We start from the raw sequence: 25,217 nt of genomic DNA on the forward strand, positions 1-25,217 counted from the left end.
AGGCTTGGATGGTCTTGTGGTCTGCCAGCACTTAGAAGGCTGTGGGTATGTGATGACTGGAGGCTGGACTACTAGGAGACAAGCAGAGGGTGGTCTTAACAGATGGTACAGACATTGCCCCGGATGCTTGAATATGTTAGAAAAGGAAACAAAACAAAACAGACAAACAAAAACTCCGCCTTCCAGGAGCTTGCATTCTGTTCCTTGTTGTTTATGAGGTTTTTCATAAAAGTTATAAAAACTTTCATAAAAGTTTTTTTGTTGTAGTGGTGGTGGTGGTGCTGGGAATTGAACCAAGGCCTTATGCATTTTAAGTGCATGCTCTATCGCTGAGGTACGTCCCCAGCCTTGGATTATGTGTTTTGAGCAAAGCAGAGTGGATAGCTTAGGTTAGCAGTCCACAGGTAGAAACTGTACTTTGATACTTGCTGTTGAAATCTGTGGCTTTGTCATTAAGATGTGCTGGCCTCTTAGGTGTCCTCCCTTTGGAGAAGAGGAGAGACACAGATTGTACTGCCTAGCTGGTATTTAGTATTCATTTTCTTTTGCCTGGTGGGAAGAGACAAAATATTGTTTGAAATAACATTTGAAAAGATGGGATTGTGGTTGTAGGAATAGAGATTCAACTTTTACTTATTGTGTGTGGTTCATTTGCTATTGGCTCCCATCTACATTTCTTTTGATTGTATTTGCTAGAATTGACCTTCATCTGCTGAAATGAAGTCACTTGTATGTGATGCATCCCTGGAAATTCTAGAAGGGACTGAAACTAGCATTTTGTATTAAGTACTTCTCAGAGGGTTTTCAATTAAATGCACCCTAAAAAGATATGCTGGCTAAGATTTGCTTCAAAGTAATCTTGAGGATGGGAATGGAGACACAGTGGGCTTGGCCACAAGTTCATGTTAGAGCTAGGTGATAGATACATGGTTTTTATTATTTTCTTTACTTTTGTAGATGTTTTGAGATTTTTCATAATAATAAAAAAGTACCCTTATGGTCAAAGAATGACTTTGTTTTCATTACTATATTTTGCATAAATAAACTCTTATTGAGTTTTTCAATGATCGGCAATCATAGTAGTGAGACTAGTGAGAAATTTTCAAATTTGTTTTTATTAATCAGATTTGAAGCAAGTATAATGTGGGTGCCTCAGTTAAGTCAGTCATCCTTCTAGTGAGCCTATAAAGTGAAAGGGGGTAAAGTTATGATTAGGTAACTGAGATTTAACCTTTATAGAGACTGAGAATATGTAGGTGTGAAGTATGGGAAAAGTGAAGTTCCACCACTTAAATTAGACTTTGGGATAAGCTTTGTCTATTAACTCAGAAGCTCTCTGGGACATCCTCTATACCACCACCACCCACGCTCATTTTTCCCCATCCTATACTGGTGTTTACCTATTCCTTTGTCTCTGTGCCTTAACCTTGTTTCTCCCTCTTACCCCTTTATTACCTTCTTATGTCCTTCCCCTCTTTGACCTCCTAAGACCTGAATCCATCCATCTTGACCTCTTTAGGCTAGATTTCCTGTATCATATCCCCTTCTACCCCAAGATCAGAAGCTGACCCACAATTCACTCTTTTTCTTCATCTCTACATTTTAGTGAATGACCACTAGTGTTTGTTAAAAAAAATGTGATTGGACCACGGAGTGGCTTAACAGAGGCTGAGGCATGAAGACTCATTCATGTAGCCTTAAAAGATTTCAGGCAGTTGGCAAGTAAGAATTTTAAATAAAAATTGAAACTACCACCTGTATTTTTTCAGGCCGTTGATGCTCACTGCCATCAGCTGCATCCTCCCTATGGCACTGGTAAGTTTGGGAAGGGCTGTTGACAGTTTTGGTGGGCTGCTGGATTTCTTTTTTCTGGGGAAATAACTTGCAAGCTGTGTTAACTTGTCCTTGAGGGCTAGATAGCTTGAACCAGCTAGAGAAAGCTAAAAAGATGAAGCAACTCATCATGTTCATGGATTTCCTTGGGGGAATTGTCAGGAACAAAAGCAATTCAGTATGTGCCATGATCTTTATATAAAATTAGTATGTTCTGTGTACTGTTTTAAATATAAACATACACTCCAAGTGCTCTCTCTGGGATGTCAAATAATAGTTAAATTTCCTGAAACTCTTTAAAACGTTTGTCTGAAAGAAAGATGTTGGCTTGTAGAAAAGGTCTTAAATATCAAATGTGCTTGGAATTTCCTTCAGTAGCAGGATATATCTTATTTGGTATTTTAATTTTTTGTGTGGTTAGGGGACCCAAATGTTTCTTCCAATGATTAATTCGAAATTTTGATAGACTCTTGCCTAAAGTTTTTAGTTTGGAGAGGCTTAGTGGAAACCAGAAAAATGTGACTGTCACTTACTAACACACTTCATGTAGATTTGAAGTTAAATTTCCTGAAACTCTTTAAAACGTTTGTCTGAAAGAAAGATGTTGGCTTGGGACTTACAATTTGAAAAATGATTTCACCACAGTTTGCTTTCTGTTTAAAGACCTAGTGGAGAAAGTAAATACTGATTAAAGTTGAAAAACAAAGTGGAACAGCAAGTCACAAAATTGTAAAGTGTATGCCCACAAAAAAATTCCTGTTGACATTGTTTCCTTTAAGATCTTGAATCCCTGCAACTGTCTCTTTGTAGTGAGTCTGTCAAAGACCATAGAGATTCAGAAGTTTTATTTTACCAGGGTAGTTTCCATTCTAAACTGATAGTTGGAGTTCATTTCTCTGATCCCTAAAACCTTTTGAGACTGTGGAAGAAAATGCCTCCAGAACATCTTATAAAATGCTGAAGTTTGGTTTTGTGTGCCGTGCTATTGATCATGTCAGTAACTGCTTGCTGGTAACAGCACCTAAAGCATTCATATATACTTCATTGTATGTCTGTGAGAAAAATGTTAGAAAAATTAACTGGTATCCTGGATTTCCCCGTGGTCTCTGCTCTCAGCTATTCAGCTCAGCTTGCGGAGCAGGAATAGAATTATATGGTGCATTAATTAGTTTTACGTTTTTTGCAGTACTGGGAATTGAACCTAGGGCCTTCACATATGCTAGACAAGTGCTCTACCACTGAAATAAATCTCCATCCCTTTTTGTTTTTTCTTTTGAGACATGGTCTCACTAAGTTGCCCAGGCTGGGCTTGAACTAGGAATCCTCATGTTTCAGAACTGGGATTATAGATTTACTAGTTCTTTATTAAAAAGCAGAAAGAAAAATTTGACTTTGTAGCAGCTGACTTCTTTATATATCTGTGCACAGTGTAACCAAGTGGCTACTACTAAATGTGTTTCAGGCCCTGTGTCAGTGATACATACCTTTCAAGTTTCTGTGGTAAACACAGGCTTGTGACCTTCGGAAAGTACTGATGATCAGAAGCAAAGTTCTTTTTGACATGCATATAGCTAAATGCTTTGTGAAATAAAGATCTGGAAACCACCAGGTAGTTGAGGTTTCAGTGCAATAGCAAAACAAAGCTCTATTGGTTTGAGGCCTGTGGGTAATGTGGAGCAGTTTCTAGAGTAAACGATAACAAACATGAACCCACAGTCCTTTGAGCTGGAAAGGAAGCTCCCCATCACTGTCTTGATTCATTGTGGTATGGGTTTTGAGGGCAGAGGGAGAAGAGGGGGGGAATATGGGATATATTAGGCCTCTGCTCTGACCCCATTTTGACCCACAATCCACTCCTTTTCTTCATCTCTACATTTTAGTGTAAAAGCCTTCTTTCTTTAGGCCTCCCAGAAACTTGTGGGCATCTTCATTCTTTAATGAACTTTGTACCATTGTTTGTTTGCCTCTCCTTCCCTATCTTGTGCATGTAAACTACCTTTCTCAGTTGTCAGCAAATGAAAGAACAATTCTTGACTTTTGTGCTTATGTTCATACCAGTTAAGGTTCAGGCACAAATTTGATTGCTCAAAGATAGGACACAGAGTGACAAGAGTGAGAGCCATATCTTGAGGAACAATGACATTTATGGAGCTGGCAGATTGGAAGTAGAGCATCCAGTGGGAAACTAAGTTTGGTCAGGGAGATTGAGAAAGGCCAAAGTGTTGAAGTTATTAACATTGTAAACCTGTGTGGAAATTATATAGCTTTATACTAGAATTCATAATGTATAATCAACCTTTAATTAAAAGTATGTTAAAACTCTAAAGGGGAATTTTTATTTTTGAAGAAATAGTCCAAGTTATTTGATACAGTAGTATAAAGGGCAGCCATTAGTATATTGTGATATTTGTTAATGCATGTAATTGCTATTGAAATAGTTTGACAAACTTTCCCCCTCTTTTAATATGAAAACTTATAAACATCTAAAAATTTGAAAAAGTTGTACAGTGGATATCCATATATCTGCCATCCAGGTTTTTAATTGCCGATCTTTTACTACATTTGCTTAATCAATCAGCTTTCTTTTTTAAACAGCTTTATTGAAGCATTACTGTCAATTTCATTCATCATTGTGTACCATTATGTCTTAATAAATTTATATATCTGTGCAGCCATACCACATTCCCAGTTTTAGAACATTTCCATCACCCAAAAGGTTCCCTCTATTTGCAATTAATAGCCACTTTTAGCCCCAAGCAACTGCTAATCTTCTGTCTCTAAAGCTTTGTCTTTTCTAGAAATTTCATATGAATGAAATTATAATTTGTAGATTTTTTTGTTGCTTTGTTTGTTTGTTTATATTTTTGGTACCAGGGCGCTTAACCACTGAGCCACATCCCCAGCCCTTTTCATTTCTTATTTTGGGACTGGGTCTCAATAAGTTGTTTGGGGCCTTGCTAAATTGCTGAGACTGGACTCAAACTTGTGATCTTTCTCCATCAGCCTTATGAGTTACTGATATTATAGGCATGTACAACTGCACCCAACTTGCCCCTGTCTTTTAACATAATGTTTCTGAAATTCATTCATATTGTATCACGTGTCAGTTGCATGCTCCTTTTTATTGCTAAATAATGATTTTTCATTGTATGGATATAACACATTTAGTTCATGCATCCATTCATCAGTTGATGAATATTTGGGTTGTTTCCAATTTTGGGCTATTATAAAATATGCTGCTGTGACCATTCATGTCCAGGGCTTAATGTAGATGTGTGTTTTCATTTCTCTTGTATAGATATCTAGGAATGGGATTGCTGGGTCACATGGTAAGTGTATGTTTAACATCTCAAAGAAATTGCCAAACTGTTTTTGAAGGCAGCTCAATTGTTTTATCTTTCCATCAGCATTATGTAAAGACAGTTTTTCTACCTTCTTGCTAACCTTGGGATGGTCAGTCTTTTTATTATTATTATTATCATCATCATCATCCTAGTGACTGTGAAGTGTTATCTTTTGCTTTTAATTTGCATTTTCCTAATGACTAATGATGTCATGGTAATTAATGTAATTAATGATTTTTCCTTGTGTTTATTTGCTATTCATTCCTTGTTTTTTTTTTTTTTTTCTTTTTTCTGGTGGTGAAATGGTGAAATGTCTGTTTAAATCTTTTGCAATTCTTTTTTTTTTTTTTTTTTGGTACCAGAGATTGAACCCAGGGAGCTCTACCACTGAGCTACATCCCCGTGCTTTTAGTTTTAATTTTGAAACAGGTTTTGCCAAGTTGCTGTGGCTGGCCTCAAATTTGCAATCCTCCTGCCTCAGCCTTCTGAGTAGCTGGAAGTATGGTGTGTGGTACTGTGCCCTGTTTTTTTTGCCCTTTTTTAATAATTGGATTGTGGGGTAGGGGATATAGCTCAGTGGTAGAGTGTTTACCTAGCATGTGCAAGGCCCTGGGTTCAATCCCTAGCATTGAAGGGGTGGGGGAAAGTTTAAAAATTGAGGATTGTGTTCTATTCTTGAATTGTACTAGTTCTTTATATATTCTGAATTAAATTCTTTATCAGATGTAAGATTTGCCAATATTTTCTCCTAATCTGTGGCTTCTTTCATTTTTTTAATAATGTCTTTTGAAGAACAAGTTTAATTTTGATGGCATCTAATTTATTCCCTCTCTCCTCTCCTCCTTTCCCCTCCCCTCCCCTCCCTTCCCCCACTCCTTTTTTAGGATTGTACTTTCAGTGTTATATCTAATAAATCTTTGCCTAAATCGGGTTGCAAAGCTTTTCTTTTTTGTTTTCTTCCCAGAGTTTTTTATTTTTAGGTTTTACATTTAAGTCTATTTCTGCATTTTGTATGTTTTATATACATAATTACTCATTGATTCCAGAACCATTTGTTGAAAAGATTTTCCTTTCCACTATGAAATTAAATTGGCACCTTTGTTGAATATTGACCATACACATAAGAGTTTACTTATGGACTCTGTTTTGTTGATTTGTGTCTGTCCTAAACCTGTATTCTCACTGTCCTGATTACTACAGTAAGTCTTGAAGTCAGATATTATGTCTTCCAACTTTGGTCTTCTCTTTCAAGATTTCTTTGGATATTCTAGATCCTTTATATTTGCACAAATTTTAGGATCAGTTAATGATTCGTACAAAATAGCCCACTGTGATTTTGATTTTGGCTTTAATATTGTGTTAAATCTATAGTTGTATAACCTGGTATAATAGCTGTGGTCCTATGTGGCCACTGAGCATTTGAAATATAATCAGTTTGAATTGAGCTGTGCTAAAATATAAAATAAAATATACCTTGGAATCAGAATGAAAAAAAGGCATGAAAATATTTTTTGTGCGTTACATGTTGAAGTAGTAGTTTGGTATATTGGGTTAAAATATTAAAATAAATTCGAGTTGTTTAAATTTCTCTTTGCCATTTGTTTGCAGTTATATAAAAATTTGATTTTGATATATTGATCTTGTACTTTTTTAACTTACTAAATTCATTTTTTATTTCTAGTACTAATTTTGTAGATAACTTTAGGATTTTTTACATAGACAGTCATTTTGTCGAGGAATATCTTTTCTACATAAACAGTCATTTTTTCTATATTTGTTTCTTCTTTTCCAATATCATGTCTTTTTTTTCTTTGCATTAGCTAGAGCCTCCAGTATAATATTAAATGATATGAGTATTTTTTGCCATTTTCCTGATATTAACATTGTCTATTTCATCATTGAGTGAGTATCATGTTTTTCATAGAAGCCCTATGTTGGATTTAGCAACTCACTTTTCTTCCTAATTTCTGAGAATTTTTATCTTGAATCAGTATTGAATTTTTTCAGATGGTTTTCTGCATCTATTGAAATGATGATTTGGGTTGTTTTCCCCATTATATAGTTAATTCAGTGAATTATATTCAGGAGAATCCAAAATTAAATCAGCCTTGTATTCCGGTGCTAAACTACACTTGATTATAATATATTATCCTTTTCTGAATTACTAGATTTAATTTTTTGGATTTTTTTGAATTAAAGATTTACATGTCTATAAAGAACATTGGTCTGTTTTAAATTTTTTTTTGGTTATGCTTTTGTCAGAGTTTTGTGCTCATGAAATGAATTTGGAAGAAATGTTTCTTCTCAAGTTTCTGGAAGTGTTTGTGTAAAGATTAGTGTTGGTAGAATTCATCAGTAAAACTCCTAGGTCTAGAATTTTGTGGGAAAATTTTTGATAATGAATTCAATATCTTTAAAGAGAGATTTTGTTTTTCATTTTGTGTCAGTTTGCTGTGTGTGTGTGTGTGTGTGTGTGTGTGTGTGTGTGTGTGTGTGTGTGGCGGGGATCAAATCTGGGGCTCTCTGCTTCATGTCAGTTTTTGTATTTTTCAAGGAACTTAAATTTTATCCAAAGTCTCTTTTTTTTTTCTGAAAAAATAAGCAAATTGTTTATAGTGTTTTCTTATTTTCCTGTTAATATTTCAGATTTTTGTAGGGGGTTTGGGATATAACCCTTTGGTAGTACAATTGCCTATCATGCTTGAGGCTCTGGGTTCTATCCCAAGCACTGAAGAAAAAAAAATTGTACAGATAATCCCTCTTTAACTTTTGCTTTGGTGTCTTGTATTCTCTCTTTCCTTCCGTAATTGCATAAGGTTTTATCAACTTTGTTATCCCCCTTTTTTTGGGTGTGGTGGTGGTACCAGGGATTGAACTCTGGGGCACTTGACCACTGAGCCACATCCCCAGCGCTATTTTGTATTTTATTTAGAGATGGGATCTCACTGAGTTGCTTAGCACCTCACTTTTGCTGAGGCTGGTTTTGATCCTTCTGCCTCAGCTTCCCAAGTTGCTTAGATTACAGGTGTGAACCACCAGGACTGTTATCTTTTTAAATAATCAATTTTGGGTCACTCTGGTTGTAGCTCAGTGGTAGAGTGCTTGCTTAGCACATGTGAGGCACTGGGTTCAATTCACTGCACCACATAAAAATAAAATAAAAATATTCTGTTCATCTACAACTCAAATAAAAAAATTTTAATCAGTTTTTTTTTTTGGTGGGGGGCCTACTGGGTATGGAACCTTTTATATGTTTTATTTTGAGACAGGGTCTTTTTGCTGAATTGCTGAGGCTGGCCTCCAACTTTCTATACTTTTACCTCAGTCTCCTGAGTTGCTGAAATTATAGGCATGTGCCACTTTACCTGACTGGACTTTATCGATTTTTGCTGTTACTTGTTTTGTTTTTTATTGATCTTGTTTTATTTTCTTTCCACTTAGTTTGAGTTTAGACATCTTTTTCTAGCTTCTTAAGGTAAACCCTTATGTCTTTGATTTGGGGACTTTCCTAATATAAACATTTACTTACAGTTGTAAATTTCCCTGTAGGCTCTATGTTAGCTGCAAACCCCATCCCCCCATATTTTGTTATGTGGCTTTTTCATTATTTATTTTAAAAGATTTTTTACTAGTGATTTGTGCTTTCTCACATGTGTTCTATAGAAGTAATTGTACTTGGTTGCTACAAAGATGGTCATTTTTGGCAGAGAACAGTTAGAGAAATACATGGGAATGCTGGAATAATTTGGTTTGTTGCTATACTCCAAAGAGGGTGGTGTTTCAGTGGTAGGTCCTGTTGACTCTTACAAGGCATAAAGTTTGCCCTTAGTACTGGAGAGCAGTAGTATCTTTTAAACAAGTAAGAATTGGCAACATATAATGACTCTGTAAGAATTATCTGATACTTACTGTTACATAGCATGTCAGGAAGCCTATCTCCAGGATAATGAAGTAGAGGGGTCGGGACAGTTGATAGGCATATGCATGAACATTGACTATTTCATCATTGAGTGAGTATGATGTTTTTCATAGAAGCCCTATGTTGGATTTAGGCAGTTCACTTTTCTTCCTAATTGGGTAGTAGTGAGACTTTCTTGATGGGAGTGCTGAGGAGATGGAGTATTAGAGATTGGGAAGTGGAATGAAGAAGGTGAAGTGGTAAGGAAGAGTGAGATGTGGAATCAAAAGTAAGCCTACTTTGAAAGGTATGGGAATATGGTATGCACTGCACCCCCCACACGACCAAATCCTCCCTCACCCTTCTCACCAGTACTTCCAAAAATTAAAAAATAAAAACATGAGGGCTGGAATTGTAGTGTAGTGGAAGAGCGCTTGCCTAGCATGTGTGAGGCACTGGGTTTGATTTTCAGAACTGCATATAAATAAATAAATAAAGTGAAGGTCCATTGACAACTAAAAATTAAATAAATAAAATAAATAATTTTAAGAAGCATAAGAGATGTTTGTTTAATTTGGCAACAAGGGAGTTTGTATTTATTGTCTAGTGTATATGTATAATGAATATCTTAGAATAACTACTGTTGGCAATTCTATATAGATTGAAATTTAGTGGTTGAAATAAAAAATCGTCACATTATGAAACATGGAATTAAAATCAGAAATAATCCAAGAGGATTTTTTAAACTGAATTTAGTAATCAAAGCCACTAAACTTTCTGAACTATTATATATAAATTATGAGTTCTTAAAAAATGGTTTTAATATAGGGGCTTAGTTGTGGCTCAGCAGAGCCACAGTGGAATGTGGCAGAGCACTTGCCTAGCATGTGTGAGGTACTGGGTTCGATCCTCATACCACATAAAAATAAATAAATAAAACAAAGGCATTCTATTAATCTACAACTAATTTTTTTTTCTTTTTCTTTTTTAAATGGCTTTAATATGTAGTTTAACATTTGGGATGGGGGAAACATCTCTCTGCTGTTGAGAGTTTGTTTAAATTTATTGTAATTGGGCTGGGGATATAGCTTAGACTATTTGTCTACCATGCACAAGGCCCTAGGTTTGATCCCCAGCACTCACAGCCCCAACACACATTTCTTAAATCATGATCTTGTAAGTGTCCCAAGTAACTATCAGAGATAGTTTTCTCCTAGGGAATAGTGGAATAAGGATTTAATAGAAATAGCAACCCATTCCCATTGAGAGGGACTCTTTGGCCCCTGATATGAAGAGAACAATAAACGTAGGTTCTATCTCTGTGATTACAGATGCAGATTACTCTGCAAGCAATTATCTTGGGAATGTGAATTTTTGGACAACGTAGTTTCTAGTTCTTCATTTATTTATTTATTTTAAAAATATTTATTTATTAATTTTTAGGTGTAATGCCTTTATTTTTATTATTTTTTTTAAATATACTGAGAATTGAACCCGAGTCCCGCTGGTGCTAGGCGAGCACCCTACCACTGACTCACATTCCCAGCCCCTAGTTCTTCATTTATAATGTTTTCCTCGGTTAATATTTCTAAAGTAGAAAAAATATTCATAAATCAATGTGACGTAAGCCTTTTATTACATTGATCTAACAGAATATTGATTATATATATACCTTCTTAAGTAATAAGTTTTGGAGCATGTTATGATATATTACTACCCTGGACCCATTTTCCTTTTGCTGAAGGTTTGTTCTTTTTCTTATATAAGTCATCTTCATAATACTTAATCCTTACTACAAACAGATTATTAGCCCAATTGCACATTAAGAGTTCCTCCTAATCTGTTGGAAGATTTCTCTCCATAGAACATATACTGAATGGGCAAAAGGGGTGGAGGACCTTTCTATAACTAGAAGTGTTGGCTGTTAATAAGTTCTGAATAGATTGCTGAGCTCAATCCCATGTATGTGTGTGTGTTTTGGGGGGCGGGTACTAGGAACTGAAAACAGGACCTTGCACATGCTCAGCAAACATTCTACAACTGAGCTATATCCCACCCACCCCCTTCTTTTCTTATATTGTGAAACAGGGTCTCACTAAGTTTCTCATTTTGGCCTCCAACTTTTGATCCTCCTACTTCAGCCTCCTTAATACCTGGGATTATAGACATGTACCACTGAGCCCAGCAGATTGCTGAGCTCTTAGAATATTAAATAGCATGATTTGAATACTAGTTCTGAGAAAAATCGGCTATTTGCACAGAGACTGAGTTTTTTACTTTTAATCTGGCTTGATATCACCCCAAAAGTCTTGTCCTATCTCTTCTGCCAGGACACCACTTCTTCCTTGGGAAAACTGCTGGGCTAGGTGAGTAGGTACAGCCTACTCATTGTGACCTAAATCAGGAAAAGGATAGCTTCCCTTCTGAGACAATATTTCAGAATAAATTCTTCTAGAGTACCATTTTCTCTTTGTCTTCTTCCATCCCTGTGCTACTTTTACTTACAGGGCTTTTTGGAACCTGGTGTCCATTACTGAGGTGCAGTCACACTTTTATTTTTGGTACCGGGGATTGAACTCAGGGGCACTTAACCACTGAGCCACATCCCCAGCCTTATTTTGTATTTTATTTAGAGACAAGGTCTCACTGAGTTGCTTAGCGCCTTGCTGTTGCTGAGGCTGGCTTTGAACTCTTGATACTCTATCAACTCTTGAACTCTATCCTGAGCTTCTTAGATTACAGGCATGTGCCACCCTACCTGGCAGTAACACCCTTTTAATTCTGAGACATTGTCTCCCTAAGCTGTGGAGGCTGGCCTTGGACCTATGATCCTGCTACGTCAGCCTCCTGAGTAGCTGAGTTACAGGTGTGTGCCACCTTATCCAGTCCTCTAGTGGATCTATGGACACTATATGGGCAGTCTGTCACTACTGTGACTTGGTTATCAAAAAAGTTCCTCCTACAGAGGCTGGTGGGAGATTTGTGTGGCTGACACTTGAGTGTGTCTGCTATCTTGTGTATATTGATGTATTCCTGGATGTTCACGTCACTCCACTTTTATAAAGGGCTAGTGTCTCCCTGCCCTGGCTCTTCTTTAACAGGGCTATGTTATCTGTAGATGGACTCTACCTCAAGTTTTATTCTGAAGCTTTGTTGTTGCTATTAGTGCTGTAGAGATAAAGGTGTCAGATTTTTTTCAGTGTTAAACTTTCTTGACCTTCCTGAAGAAATAGCAGAATTTATTTTTAAATGCATGTTATCATTTAGTAATCAGCATAACTGAGTGGCCATTCTATATCCAGTCTAGTTCTGGGCTCAGGGGATCTGAGAGGAGCATAGTGAGACATATAGGAAGCAGTGGGTGTGATGCTGATTAAGCCTCACTAGGTCAAAGAAAGAGTTTATCCAAAACAATATAGTAGTAGTATAACTGTCATAGTTTTGTTTATGTTTTTGTTACTGGGGATTGAACCCAGGGGTGCTTTACCATTGAACCACATCCCCAGACCCCTTTTTATATTTTATTTAGAAACAGGGTCTCGATGAGTTGCTTAGGTCCTCACTAAATTGCTGAGGCTGGCTTTGAACTTGATCCTCCCGCCTCAGCCTCCCAAGCCACTGAGATGACAAGTGTGTGCCACCATGCCATAACTCAAGTTTTTAAAAAAGTATTTTTAAACAGAAGCTACATTCAGTTGTTAAAGTTTAAACCAAATGTCTGGTTTCTATTTTCATTTCATGATAGTGGTCTGTTGTAATGAATAGTTTTGTTAGGGCCACAATTAGAAAACATCAGCTCTAAGTGAGGAAACAGGCCTTCCATGGGCCTCAGTAAGAAAATACTTGGGCAACATGTATTACAATTTGTGGAAGGCATTTGGGGACCCCTGCTCCATTTGAAGTAAACTGTCCTTGAGTCCTCTAGATAGACAGACTGTAGGACAGGAAGACATTCATTGATTATTTAGCCTTTGACAATGAGTGTGCCCTTTTAAAAATGTTAAGTTTAGTCTCCTTTCAAGGGTGACTTGAGCTCCAGGGATGTGGATCACATATTGGTTACTTTGTCTTCCTCCTGAAGTTCTTTTTTGTGGACCAGGCAGGCCCTGTCTTACAAGTCATTAGTAGATGCATGTAAGGACTCAGTCCAGTGAGCAGAGTATGTTCTACATATTTTTCCAGCCTGAAGTTTGGTCCTTATTTCTTGATTTAGTGGTACCCTCATATTCTGTTACAGTGCTGTCTGAAAAGTTTGATCTAGGCCTCTAACCACATCCCAATCTATTATGGACACACCCTAGTTTTGACACTTAAGGTGAATTGTTAGCTTTTACTTGACAATTACCAAGATATTATGGCTGATATTATGACTATAATATGCTATCTCAATACTTGCTTTTTTAACCTAATATTGAAATGTGAAATTCTTTCTCTTAATAAACATCTATAATGTTCTTTTCAAAAACTACATAGTAGCCTATTGCATGAATCTGTCATTATATTATTTACCTAGCTCATTTTTTGTTGGACAATTTAAGTTATTGTAACTTTCTACTATTGTAAATAACCCAGTTGCTCACTTATCCACTGTCTTTTCTAAGAAGGAATTTGCAAAAGGAATTGCTAGTTTAAAATACTTTCTGAGGCTCTTTAATAGCTAGAACCATGTGCTTTAAATGTTCCCTAATAGAATGTCTGTGCCAGAAAGACTGCCCACAAATGTTTAAAAAGTCTTTGCAGTTAGTGCTCATCAGATGCTAGGAATCCAGGGATTCTAGACAGGAGTTTGGTTATTTTCTTTGTGGAATTCATACAAGGAAGTTGAGGCTGGGAGATTTTCTGCAATATAAGGCCTAAATAGAGGTGTGCGGCCTCCTATGACACCCTGCAGGAATATACATTACATTAGAGAATCCATAGCTCTTTCATTCATATTAGATGCTAAGTTGTTACTTACTGTAGAATAAATGGTTTTGTTAAGTTTCAAATTAGAGTTTGCAATTTTTTTGGAAGGGTCATTCACCAAAACAAAGATTGAAAATCAAGAGATTCATAAAATCATTAGGATTTTATGAGTCTGAACTTAAAAGAGAAAAACAGTATCAGGAGAAAAAAATGGAACTCAAGCCTGAGCCCAGGATAGATGTGAATATATGCATTTCTCAAAGTATATAGCACTCTAAAAGCAACTTCAGTTAATTTGATTTTTCTTTCTTCTTTTCAGGTATCTCATTCAGTTGCCAAACTCATATTAGTTAATTTCCACTGGCAAGTCTCAGAGATATTGGACAGGTAAGGTCTTTAGGGGAGAGGAGATGACATTGTCCATAGCTCCCTGCTCTGCCTCCTCACCCACTAGTGATTATTGTTTTTATTTTGGAGTATATTCTTCTAATGTGCATATTAAATTTTTAAAACACTGGATCATATTGTACATCCCTTTCTTTCAGTGTATTATGAGCATTTTCCCATGTCTACAGCATATTCTACCTCAATTTTAATGCTAGCACAGTATTTCATTATAAGCGTTCCATACTTTATCTAAATTTCTATTGTTAGTGAAGTTAGTTGAAATATTCTGTGCTATTGTTGATTTTAATCAGTTTCCTTCTAGATAACATTGCCAACATCTCCAGCTACTTCTTTTGGATATATCAAGTAAGGATGTGTCGTAATACATGGCATATTGCCTTTAGAAAAAATCGGCCATCAACAGACCTGGAGACACATGCCAGTGATCCCAGCTACTGGTGAGGCTGAGGCAGAGGATTACAAGTTTGAGACCAGGCTCAGCACCTTAGCAAGGCCCTAAAGGAACTTAGTAAAATCTTTAAAATAAAAAAATAATTGGGCTGGGGTTGTGGCTTAGCAATAGACATGCTCGCCTAGCATGTGCGAGGCCCTGGGTTCGATCCTCAGCATCACATAAAAATAAATAAAATAAAGGTTAAAAAAAAAATAACTGGGAATGTAGCTCAGTAGTAAAGTGTCATTGGATTCCAGTCCCAATACCAAAAAATAAGAAGAAGAAAAAAGTCCATGCAGGGGCTGGGGATGTAGCTCAAGCGGTAGCAGGGTCGCCTGGCATGCGTGCGGCCTGGTTCGATTCTCAGCACCACATACAAAGAAAGATGTTGTGTCTGCCGAAAACTAAAAAATAGATATTAAAAAATTCTCTCTCTAAAAAAAAGAAGAAGAAGCCTCCGAGCCAGGAAAGGTTGACAGGTTCAAGGTCACCCTCATCAATTTAGTGATACACTGTCTCAAAATAAAAAATGCTAGAGATGTAGTCCAGTGGTAGAGCATGTTCCTGGCATGTTTGAGGCCTTAGGTTCAATCCCTAGTACTGTTAACAAAACAAAAAGCCAGCTGTGGTGGTACACACCTGTAATCCCAGTGGCTTGGGAGACTGAAGCAGGAGGATTAGTTCAAAGCCACCTCAGCAATTTAGCAAGGGCCTAAGCAACTTAGTGAGACACTGTCTCAAAATAAGAAATAAAAAGGGTTGGGGATATGGCTCAGCAGTCAAGCACTCCTGGATTTAATTCCTAATACTAAAAAAAGAAAAAAGGGGCTGGGGCTGGGGCTCAGGGGTAGCACACTTGCCTGGCATGTGTGAGTCACTGGGTTCGGTTCTCAGCACCTCTATTTATATGGAGGTCTATCCATAAAGGTCTATCAACAACTAAAAAATTTTTTGAAAAAGAAAAAGTGGCCACTTTACCACATACCTCTGCCTTAGGACATTTGAGTGTTCCTTCTCACCTCCTCCAGAACCAGAGTTCTTGAACTTCAGACCTTAGGGATATTTTAGATGTTGTCATGAAAAGGTATCCTCTTCCGTTCTCCGGATAGATATCTTGTGTCCTACCTTCAGAGGCATATGCCTCTGTCTAGCTCAGTGTTTCTCATCCTTAGCACATTTTGGGCTATATCATCCCTCCCTCCCTCTCTCCCTTCCTTCCCCTCTCCACTCTCTCCCTTATCTCCCCCCCTCCCTTCTCCTTCCCCTAAGAAGGGATTTGCAAAAGTGGAATTGCTAGGTCGTTCCTTCCTTCTTTAGATCCTTCATTCGCCTTCCCCTCCTTCTCCTCCTAAAAACAAAAAAACAATACTGGGGTTTGAGCCCTAGGCCTTGCCAATGCTAGGCAAGCACTTTTCCACCAGACAATATCCCTAGCCTTTTTAAGTTTTTCATGTTTGAATATTTTTTTATGTCTCACTAAATTCCCCAGGCCGGCTTTGAACTTGCAGTCCTCTTGCCTCAGCACCACTGGTAGTTGGGATTACAAATATGTGCCACTGCATCCAAGTGGATAGTTCTTTGTTTTGTGGGGCACTGCTCTCTGGGTTATAGAATGATTGTTAGTGCCTCTGGATTTGGCCTACTCCAAGTCAGGTAAGGAAAGTCATCCCTAAGTCTATGACAGTAAAAATGTCTTTAGACATTGTATGTCAGATAATCCCTGGAGAACAAAATTTCCCAAGGTGAGAAGCAGAGTTACTATCTCCACCCACTTGCAGTGCAGCAAGTCTTCCTTTCTCCATGTAGTGTGTTTCCATTGATCTATGAAAGAAGATTATGCCTTCTGTTCTTCAAGCTATATATGGCTGGGGTAGCCATATCAACTGGAGCAGCTCAGCACAATCAGGAAAAGTCAAATGATTTGATTCCCTAACTTTGGCATGCTCTGTACTTCAGAGCTCAGTATGTTTGGATACAATTGCAAATGAACTTTTATTACTATTATTGGACATGGGTTCTGGTAATGGAGTTTCTCTCAACTGTTCAAACTCTCCAACATAACTTGAGAGTATATATTTGAATTGCTAAAAGTGTTTAGAACACTAGTTTGAGAACCAGGTATAAAACAGATCTTTTAACAAAGGTAGCTGAAGGAAGCATTCTGACTAGATAGGGAAAGGCAATCACATAAAGGAGATACCGTCCTTGCCTGATGCAATTATCTTACCTTTTTGGGGGGGGCAGTACTGAGGATTGGACCACAGATTTACATTCCCAGGCTGTCCCCCTTTTTAAAAGTACTGATTTGAACCTAGGGATACTTAACCACTGAGCCACATCCTTAGTCCTATTTATTTATTCAAAAAAATTTTTCCCCTCACAACTTTATTTTATTTATTTATTTATTTATTTATGTATGTATGTATGTGGTGCTGAGTATTGAACTCAGTACCTCACACATGCCAGGCAAGTGCTCTCCACTGAGCTACAATCCTAGCTCCACCAGCCCTTTTTATTTTTTTATTTTGAGACAGGCTCTCACTAATTTGCTTAGGGCCTCACTGAGTTCTGAGGCTGACTTGGAACTTGCTATCCTTCTGTCTCAGCCTCCTGAGCCTCTAGGATTATAGGAATGTGCCACCACACCTGGCTGCCAGCTTTTCTTATTTTATTTTTCGACAAGGTCTTGCTAAATTGTCCATACTGACATACTGACTTTTAACTTGCCATCCTCCTGCCTTAACCGCCAAAGTGGCTGGAATTATAGGCATGCGTCCCCATACATGGCCCAAATTGCTCTCCAAAGTGTTTATTCAACTTTGTTTCCATCAGTGGTATTTGAATGATCCTGGTACTGTCTTACTTAATTTTGTAATCTGGTAGTAATAAATGATATTTCAATGTTTCTCTTCTTTTTTTTTTTTTTTTTTTTTTTTGGTTGTTGTTGGTTTGTTTGGTGTTTGGATTATTTTGGTACTTGGGATTGAACCTAGGGGCACACTTTACTACTGAGCCCAACCCTTTTACTTTTAGTTTTTTCTTTTGGATCAGGGTTTTATTAAGCTTCAGGGTCTGGCCCTGAACTTGGAATTCTCATGCCTCAGCTTTTGGGTAGCTGGGATTATAGACTTATGTCACCATCCCTGGCTTTTGTTTTTAATTTCTGTTTTTTTTTTTTTCTGTCCCCTGTGTGAAATGCCTGTTCTTTTTCTAGTGGTTTTTTGTTTGTTTTGTTATTTTGTCTTTTGAAATGGACTTTTAGTTTTAATTTCTTCTGATACTAATTCTGATACACACAATGATTATCTTCCAATATATGGCAGGTTTTCACATATGGTATCTTTTGATAAACTTAAATGCAGCATAATTTGTTAGACTCTTATATTTTGCCTTTTGAGTCCTTAGGAATTTTTCTATCTTGAAGACGGTATTTGAGATATTTGCCTATATTTCCTTAACTAGATCTAAAACAGATCTGGTCTATTATAAATATTTTTGTAGTTCATTAAGTTTGAAGCAGTTATTTTTCCTTATACTGATAGAGAGCTGAAATGTTGAAAGAGAACAAAATCTTTCTACTCAGATAAAAATGAAGTTTAGTTCTGTGAAAAGGTAATGTAACCACAACATATGGTGGTCTTTTCTCTTCATTGTTACTAGTAAAAATGTCTTTAGCTTCTGATTTCCTTTATTTCTGTTTTCTGTTTTGTAGATACAAGTCCAATTCTTCTCAACTGCTTGTTGAGGCACGAGTTCAGCCCAATCCATCAAAACATGTAAGTATCTTCGATTTGAGTGAGGCTTCTCTGGATTCACATTGTTCTTGCTAAGGCTTAGTATCATGGAGAAACATTTTCGCTTTGTTTGTAGCAAGCATGTCCAACCAGTGAGCATGCCAGACCTAAATCTTTTATATCTTTAGTTTCAGGCCAGAGATGTAGTTCCAGAGTGGGACATTTGTATAGTAGATGTGAAGCCCTGGATACTATCTTTAGTACCACCAGCCAAAAAATGTTTCCTTTATAGAGAGTAACTCATTGCCTGTCCCTGGGTTCTTTCCAGCCTTGCCTTACCTTCCTTTCTGTCTGCACTTACACATAGCTTGTACTCCCTTCCTTCTAGGTGCTTTGGTGTTGTCAAGATCACTGCATACCTCTTTGATTCTATTTATGCCTTTTCTGACCCAGAATGTTTGGACTCTGTCCCCATATTGACTTGTAGGAATGAAATTTGCTTTCTTTTTCCCTCAATATTGGTGATTGAACCCAGCGGTCCTCTGTCACCTTATCTCTTTTTTATTTGAGACATGATCTCACTAAGTTGGCAAGGCTGGCCTCAAACTTGAAATTCTCCTGCCTCAGCCTTTAAGAACCTAGGATTATAGGCATTTGCCACCACGCATGACTGAAATTTACCTTTAAAGATAAAGAGGTAAATTTACCTTCAAATCCAGGGGCTGGGGATATAGCTCAGTTGGTAGAGTACCTTGCCTTGCATGAATAAAGCCCTGGGTTTAATCCCCAGCAACACATACACACACACACACACACACACACACACAAAAAAAAAAAAAAAAAAAAAATGATTTAAACCTAGCCAGGCATGGTGGCATCGGCCTGTAATACCAGCAATTTGGGAGGCTGAGGCAGGAGAATGAAAGTTCAAAGTTAACCTCGGCAACTTAGCAAGGCTCTAAGTAATTTAGTAACATCCTATCTCAAAATAAGAAGTAAAAGGGCTGGCTCAGTGGTTGACATCTCTGGGTTCAATGCCTGGAACTAAAAGAAAAAAAAAAAAAGATTTCAAATCCAAGCCACCATTTCACAAAGCCTCTCCCCTGAGATCATTTCCCTCCAAACTTGTCTGATCATATATACATTGTGTGATGTAGTGATTAATTCATATCTTACCTCCCTACCATAGGAACTGTCTTAACAATGAATAGCAAAATCCTGGGTATATTTAGCAAACATTTGTCCAATAATTTTTAGTGAGGGCTGTGTTAAAAGAGCTCCAAGGAAAAAGAATTCGAGCATAGATCCCCAAATAGTTTCTGCACCCTCTTAGGAGAAAGGTTTCTAGAAGCATACTGGACAAACAGAATATAGGCCTTTTCCTCAACTTCTTGTTTTCCTAATGAACCAGAAAGAACCTAATGAAACTTGTAAGTGGAATTTTCCATTGGCTTGTAATTTTAGCCAGGGTATCCAAAGTGTCTTTGCCGATTTATGTATCATAGTGTTACAGTGACTTAAAGCTCTGTGATTATTTACGACATTCTAGAATAGTTCCTCCTTTATCCCTCCAAGTTAATTATCTGTGACATCTTTTTGATATATTAAGGATGAGTTGTAACTTGGTAAAATCTATAATATTTTGTGGTGTGGTCAATGTTTTGTTTTGTTTTTGAACTGGGGATTGGACCAAGGGGCACTTAACCACTGATCTACATTGCAAAGCACCCCCCCATCCCCGCTCCGCTTTTTTTTTTTTTTTTTTTTGAAGCAGGGTCTCTTGCTTAAGTTGTTTAGAGGTTTAGAGCCTCATTAAATTGCTGAGACTGGCCTTCAACTTGCAATCCTCCTGCTTCAGCTCCCAAATTGGTGGGATTATGGGCATGCACTCAGTGATTTGAGCATATTGATATGGAAAAACCATTGTACTTGACATGTAATACTGCAGTATATGCTGTGAGAAGCTTCACAGACTCGGCTTCTAAGAACCTTTATGACTGGGTTTGTACTTATTGAGGACCAACTCTGTGCTAGGCTGAATGGGAATATATCCCCCTGCCTCAACCTCTCAGTTTGCTGGGATTATAGGTGTGCACTACCATACCTGACAATCCTATATAATCCAATTTAATTCACTGAACCTGGTTTACATTATAAACAACTGTAAATTTTAATTTCATTCTCTCTTCCTCTAACTCCTAGTGATTTTGCAAGCTCGGCTCAGGTACTATTTCCCTCAGAAAGCCCTTCTGGTGTATTTTATCCCTTTTGCTACTTAGTCCCTTTGCCACTTAACCCCTTTGGGACTCAAGAGTCCACACATTTCAGTTGGGCTTTGACACTTATTGCAAAGTCAGGATCACCTTCCATGTACTCAACTACTTGAGGCTGTCCTGTGGCCTCCCTAGACCTGAAGGCTTCTTTTGCTCACATGGATTTACTTCTCTCCAGGTCCCTACCACCCATCCCCCTCATCACTGTGCAGTGTGTATGCAATTTGTGCGGAAGGAAAACCTACTCTCTCTGGCCTGCCAGCACCAGTTTTGCCGCAGCTGCTGGGAACAGCACTGCTCGGTCCTAGTCAAGGATGGCGTGGGTGTGGGTGAGTCTGTCATGGAACTTGTAAAAGGCTGGTATATGAAGTACTTATCTTCAAATCTGCCTTTTCATACTCTATTTAACTTGACTATTTTCTTCTAAGACTGAGCTTTTTAATCATCAGAACTAGTGATTTTTAAACACATCAGCTCACATAGTGGCAGAGGTTGCCTCAGTCCTCAGCAAAACAAGGAAAAAGCTATTGTAAATACTAGTGTGTAAGCACAAGGTTATCTCTCTCACCTTTTAGGTGAACAGCCCTTTAAGCTGCTTACTCTTATCTTGGTGGCAGCCATAACTCAGAAACACCTAAGAGAGTTTGCTGCTATTTAGACAACATAGCGTAAATCAAATTTAGTGATTAGCTTCAGGAGTATTTGTTTTACTATGACTTGATGACATTGATACTAATTATCACATTTAATGGTATCTATAAAATCTCATTGTATTAATAATAATCTTAAGCACATAATATTAAATATCAGAACTATCATACAGAACTATCTCATTAGTCAAGAAATCTATAAAAAAGGATCCATAGAAATTGTTATTTTGTGGTGTTATTGATATATATATATATAAATGTGGATCAGTATTGTTGCATTGCTATGGAAATGTGTAGGTTCTCCTCTTAGAATAAATTCTGTTGCTTCAAGCATTTCTCTTTTTTTCTTTCTTTTTTTTTTAATATTTATTTCTTAGGTGTAGATGGACTCAACACAATGCCTTTATTTTTATGTAGTGCTGAGGATCGAACCCGGTTCCCGCCGGTGCTAGGCAAGCACTCTACTGCTGAGCCACAATCCCAGCCCCTTCTTTTCTTTTTAAAAAATTTTTTTAGTTGTAGATGGACACATATATCTTTATTTATTTATTTATTTTTATGTGGTGCTAAGATTTGAGCACAGTGCCTCACACATGCAAAGCAAGTGATTTACCACTGAGCTACAACCCCAGTCCCCAAGCGTTTCTTAGGGAATCTGAATTTTTTTTTTTTTTTTTGAGAGAGTTAGAGGGAGAGAGAATTTTTAATATTTTATTTTTTTAGTATTTGGCGGACACAACATCTTTGTATGTGGTGCTGAGGATTGAACCCGGGCTGCACGCATGCCAGGCGAGCGTGCTACCGCTTGAGCCACATTCCCAGCCCCCCTGAACTTGTTGTTTGAACCCAGTGGGCAAGTATTATGTCTCCTACAGTATGGTTGTCCATCAGGTTGTCTTTGTTCAACAGGAGTCTCTTGTATGGCTCAGGACTGTCCACTCCGTACACCAGAAGACTTTGTGTTTCCATTGCTTCCCAATGAAGAATTGAAAGACAAATATAGGCGCTACCTCTTCAGGGATTACGTGGAGGTATGACTGACCCCTGTTTTTCTGCCCTCTCTTTTATTGGGCTTATCTGTATTTGATGGTTACCACAGTTATTTATAGGTGAGGCTTCTTTAGGTATTGTTGTTTGGAGAGATAGTTCCATGGCTTTAAAAAAGTTCAGAAAACACTAGAGTGGTAGTGAAGAACATAGGCCCAGTAGTCAGGTAGACCATTGTGCAAATCCCAGATATATTGCTTCCTTGTTTGTGATCTTTGACTAATTCGTTTACCTCTCTTGAGTCCTGGTTTCCTGTTCCATAGACTGGACAGAAATCCCTACTTTATACATAGTTGCTTAAACAAGCTATTGTATATTGGAATGAACACAAGTCAAGTGAACCTTAGGATTCCATTCAGTTCACTGCTATTCTGCATAGAGAAGGGATATTTCTTTTTTCTTTTGTTTGGGCGGTGGGTGGTTAATACTGGGAATTGAACCCAGGGGTGTTTAACCTGAGCCACATCCCCAAGCTCTTTTTTTTTTTTTTTTTTTCTAGAGAGAGAGAGGGAGAGAGAGAGAATTTTAGTATTTATTATTTATCGGCAGACACAACATCTTTGTTGGTATGTGGTGCTGAGAATCGAACCCGGGCCGCACGCATGCCAGGCGAGCGCGCTACCACTTGAGCCACATCCCCAGCCCCCAAGCTCTTTTTATTTTTTATTTTGAGACAGAGTCTTCCTAAATTGCTGAGGCTGGCTTTGAACTCACGATCCTCCTGCCTCAGCCTCCCCAGCAGCTGGGATTACAGGCGTGCTCTACTGTGCCTAGTAGGATATTTCTTTTTTTAGCATTTTGAAACCTCATCCAGAATTCCATTATTATCAGTTTTGAAATTTTTTTCTCTCTTGAGCTCTTGTCTGGTGATGATAATTCCATGCAGCACAATTTTCATCTTTGTCTTTTATGTCTAAACTTATTGGATTGATTTATGATCTCATGCACATGGTGCAGGATAAGCAAAAGGCCTTCTTCTTTGTGATATTTGCTGCCTTTAGTAGATTCCTGAAGATCATTGAGCCCTCAGAGCTATCATATTCACAGCTGAGTGGAATGTGTTCCTTTCCAGCCCAAGTCCATTTGTACTTTCATCTCAGTGATAGTTCCCCCGGGGCCCCACTTGAGATGATTTCTCATGTTACCCAGGCTAGCCTCAAATTGCTGGGCTCAAGTAATCCTCCTGCTTCAGCCTCCTGAGTAGCTAAAACTACAAGCACCTTCCACTGCACCTGGCCAACAGATACATTGCGATATTTGATTTTGTAATATAACCTTAGGTCATTCTAGTGAGTTGTTACCAGGTTTAAGTTAAACTTTATAGTTCTTCTTCACTATCTGGCCAATGTCTGATCTTTACAGCATCTGTTCTGAATTTGTATATAGCCTCTTAATCTTTGTCAACAAGTGGAAGAACAGAAAGAAAGCATTTTAGCACTCAACACAGGTCTGTTTTGGAGGCGGCACATTGGCAATATTCTCATTGTTTCCCTTTGCTGTGTTCACAGAGTCATTACCAGCTCCAGCTGTGCCCTGGTGCAGACTGTCCCATGGTTATTCGGGTACAGGAGCCTAGAGCTCGCCGAGTGCAGTGCAATCGGTGCAATGAGGTCTTCTGGTAAGATTGAGTGGGTGGCTAAGCAGCCCTGGGCTTGTGCTTCATCCTTCTCTGTAGCACCACTGTTGTTGCTCTGTGTGAAGGTGGGGCTGAGAGAAACAGGGTCTCTGAACCAGAAAAGTAACTCTGCTCTTAGTAGGCAGGTTTGTGCCCAGCACCTCATGTTCCATTAATGCTCAGTCTGGAGACAAGGAATAGCATAGTTTCTTAAAAGAAAATGTGTAATAGTTTATGCTACTCATAGCCTAGAGATTGTGTTTGTGTGGATCTACCTGCACAAATGATTGACATTGATATGTGTTTGAAAGGTTCAACACTCAGTGTTTGTTTTTTAAGATTTTTTTTTTTAGTTGCCAATAGAGCTTTTATTTTATTTATTTATATGTAGTGCTAAGGATCAAACCCAGGGCCTCACACATGCCAGCAAGTCTTCTACCCTTGAGCCATAGCTCCACCCCCAACACTCAGTGTTTTAAATTTTTTTCCCCAGTCATGATCTTTTTTGGCTAATTTTTGTAAAATGTGAATTCATAAATGTATTCTACATTTACATTTGAATGTATATTTGGGTTTACTTTATACAGCAGATAGTGTAATATCTAACTAATGGCTTACCTGATGACAGGTACTGTCCTGATTACTTTTCCTGCATTATCACAACTGTATGATTGGCTGTATGTAATAGGTAAGGCAGTTAGGATACAGGCTAAATTGGGGTGATAGTAAATGGTAGAGTCATAATTTAAGTTCAGATCTGTCCTACTTGGCAACTTCCTGGAATATTCATGATGGGGCTTTAGAGGAAGTACATGGAAAATGTGATGTGTGTGTACATGTCTTCTGTCTTTTAAGACATCATCAAGGGACTGTATGTTGAACCAAAAGTTAAGAATAACTAAATAGTTGTTCTTTATCCTTTGTCCCACATTATGAACTTCATTTTTCTAAGGCATTTGTTTGGCTTACCACCCAAGGGCTTTTGCCCAGAGTACTGATGGCTTGGACAAAGAGGAAGTTGAAAACATGAGAGCCTAGACCAATGGGTATCAGAGTCTTTTTTTTTTTCTGATTTTA

At 37.8% G+C, this 25,217-nt stretch overlaps 1 protein-coding gene across 2 annotated transcripts in view; it reads left to right on the forward strand.

The window, feature by feature from the left end:
- Positions 1 to 25,217, forward strand: part of Arih2 (ariadne RBR E3 ubiquitin protein ligase 2) — a 64,092-nt gene that overhangs the window by 29,940 nt on the left and 8,935 nt on the right. Inside the window, exons 2-7 of one of the 2 annotated variants that reach the window (XM_078043178.1) lie at positions 1,770 to 1,815; positions 14,300 to 14,367; positions 18,534 to 18,597; positions 21,007 to 21,157; positions 22,388 to 22,509; positions 24,034 to 24,143. In XM_078043178.1, the coding sequence (XP_077899304.1) occupies positions 1,777 to 1,815; positions 14,300 to 14,367; positions 18,534 to 18,597; positions 21,007 to 21,157; positions 22,388 to 22,509; positions 24,034 to 24,143 (554 nt within the window). In that variant the 5' untranslated portion in view covers positions 1,770 to 1,776. The remainder of the gene's footprint in view (positions 1 to 1,769; positions 1,816 to 14,299; positions 14,368 to 18,533; positions 18,598 to 21,006; positions 21,158 to 22,387; positions 22,510 to 24,033; positions 24,144 to 25,217) is intronic. The other variant, XM_005326891.5, reaches the window with a different exon arrangement.

Source organism: Ictidomys tridecemlineatus, chromosome 3 (genome assembly GCF_052094955.1).
Source record: "Ictidomys tridecemlineatus isolate mIctTri1 chromosome 3, mIctTri1.hap1, whole genome shotgun sequence".
In the NCBI taxonomy this organism is placed as follows: Eukaryota; Metazoa; Chordata; class Mammalia; order Rodentia; family Sciuridae; genus Ictidomys; species Ictidomys tridecemlineatus.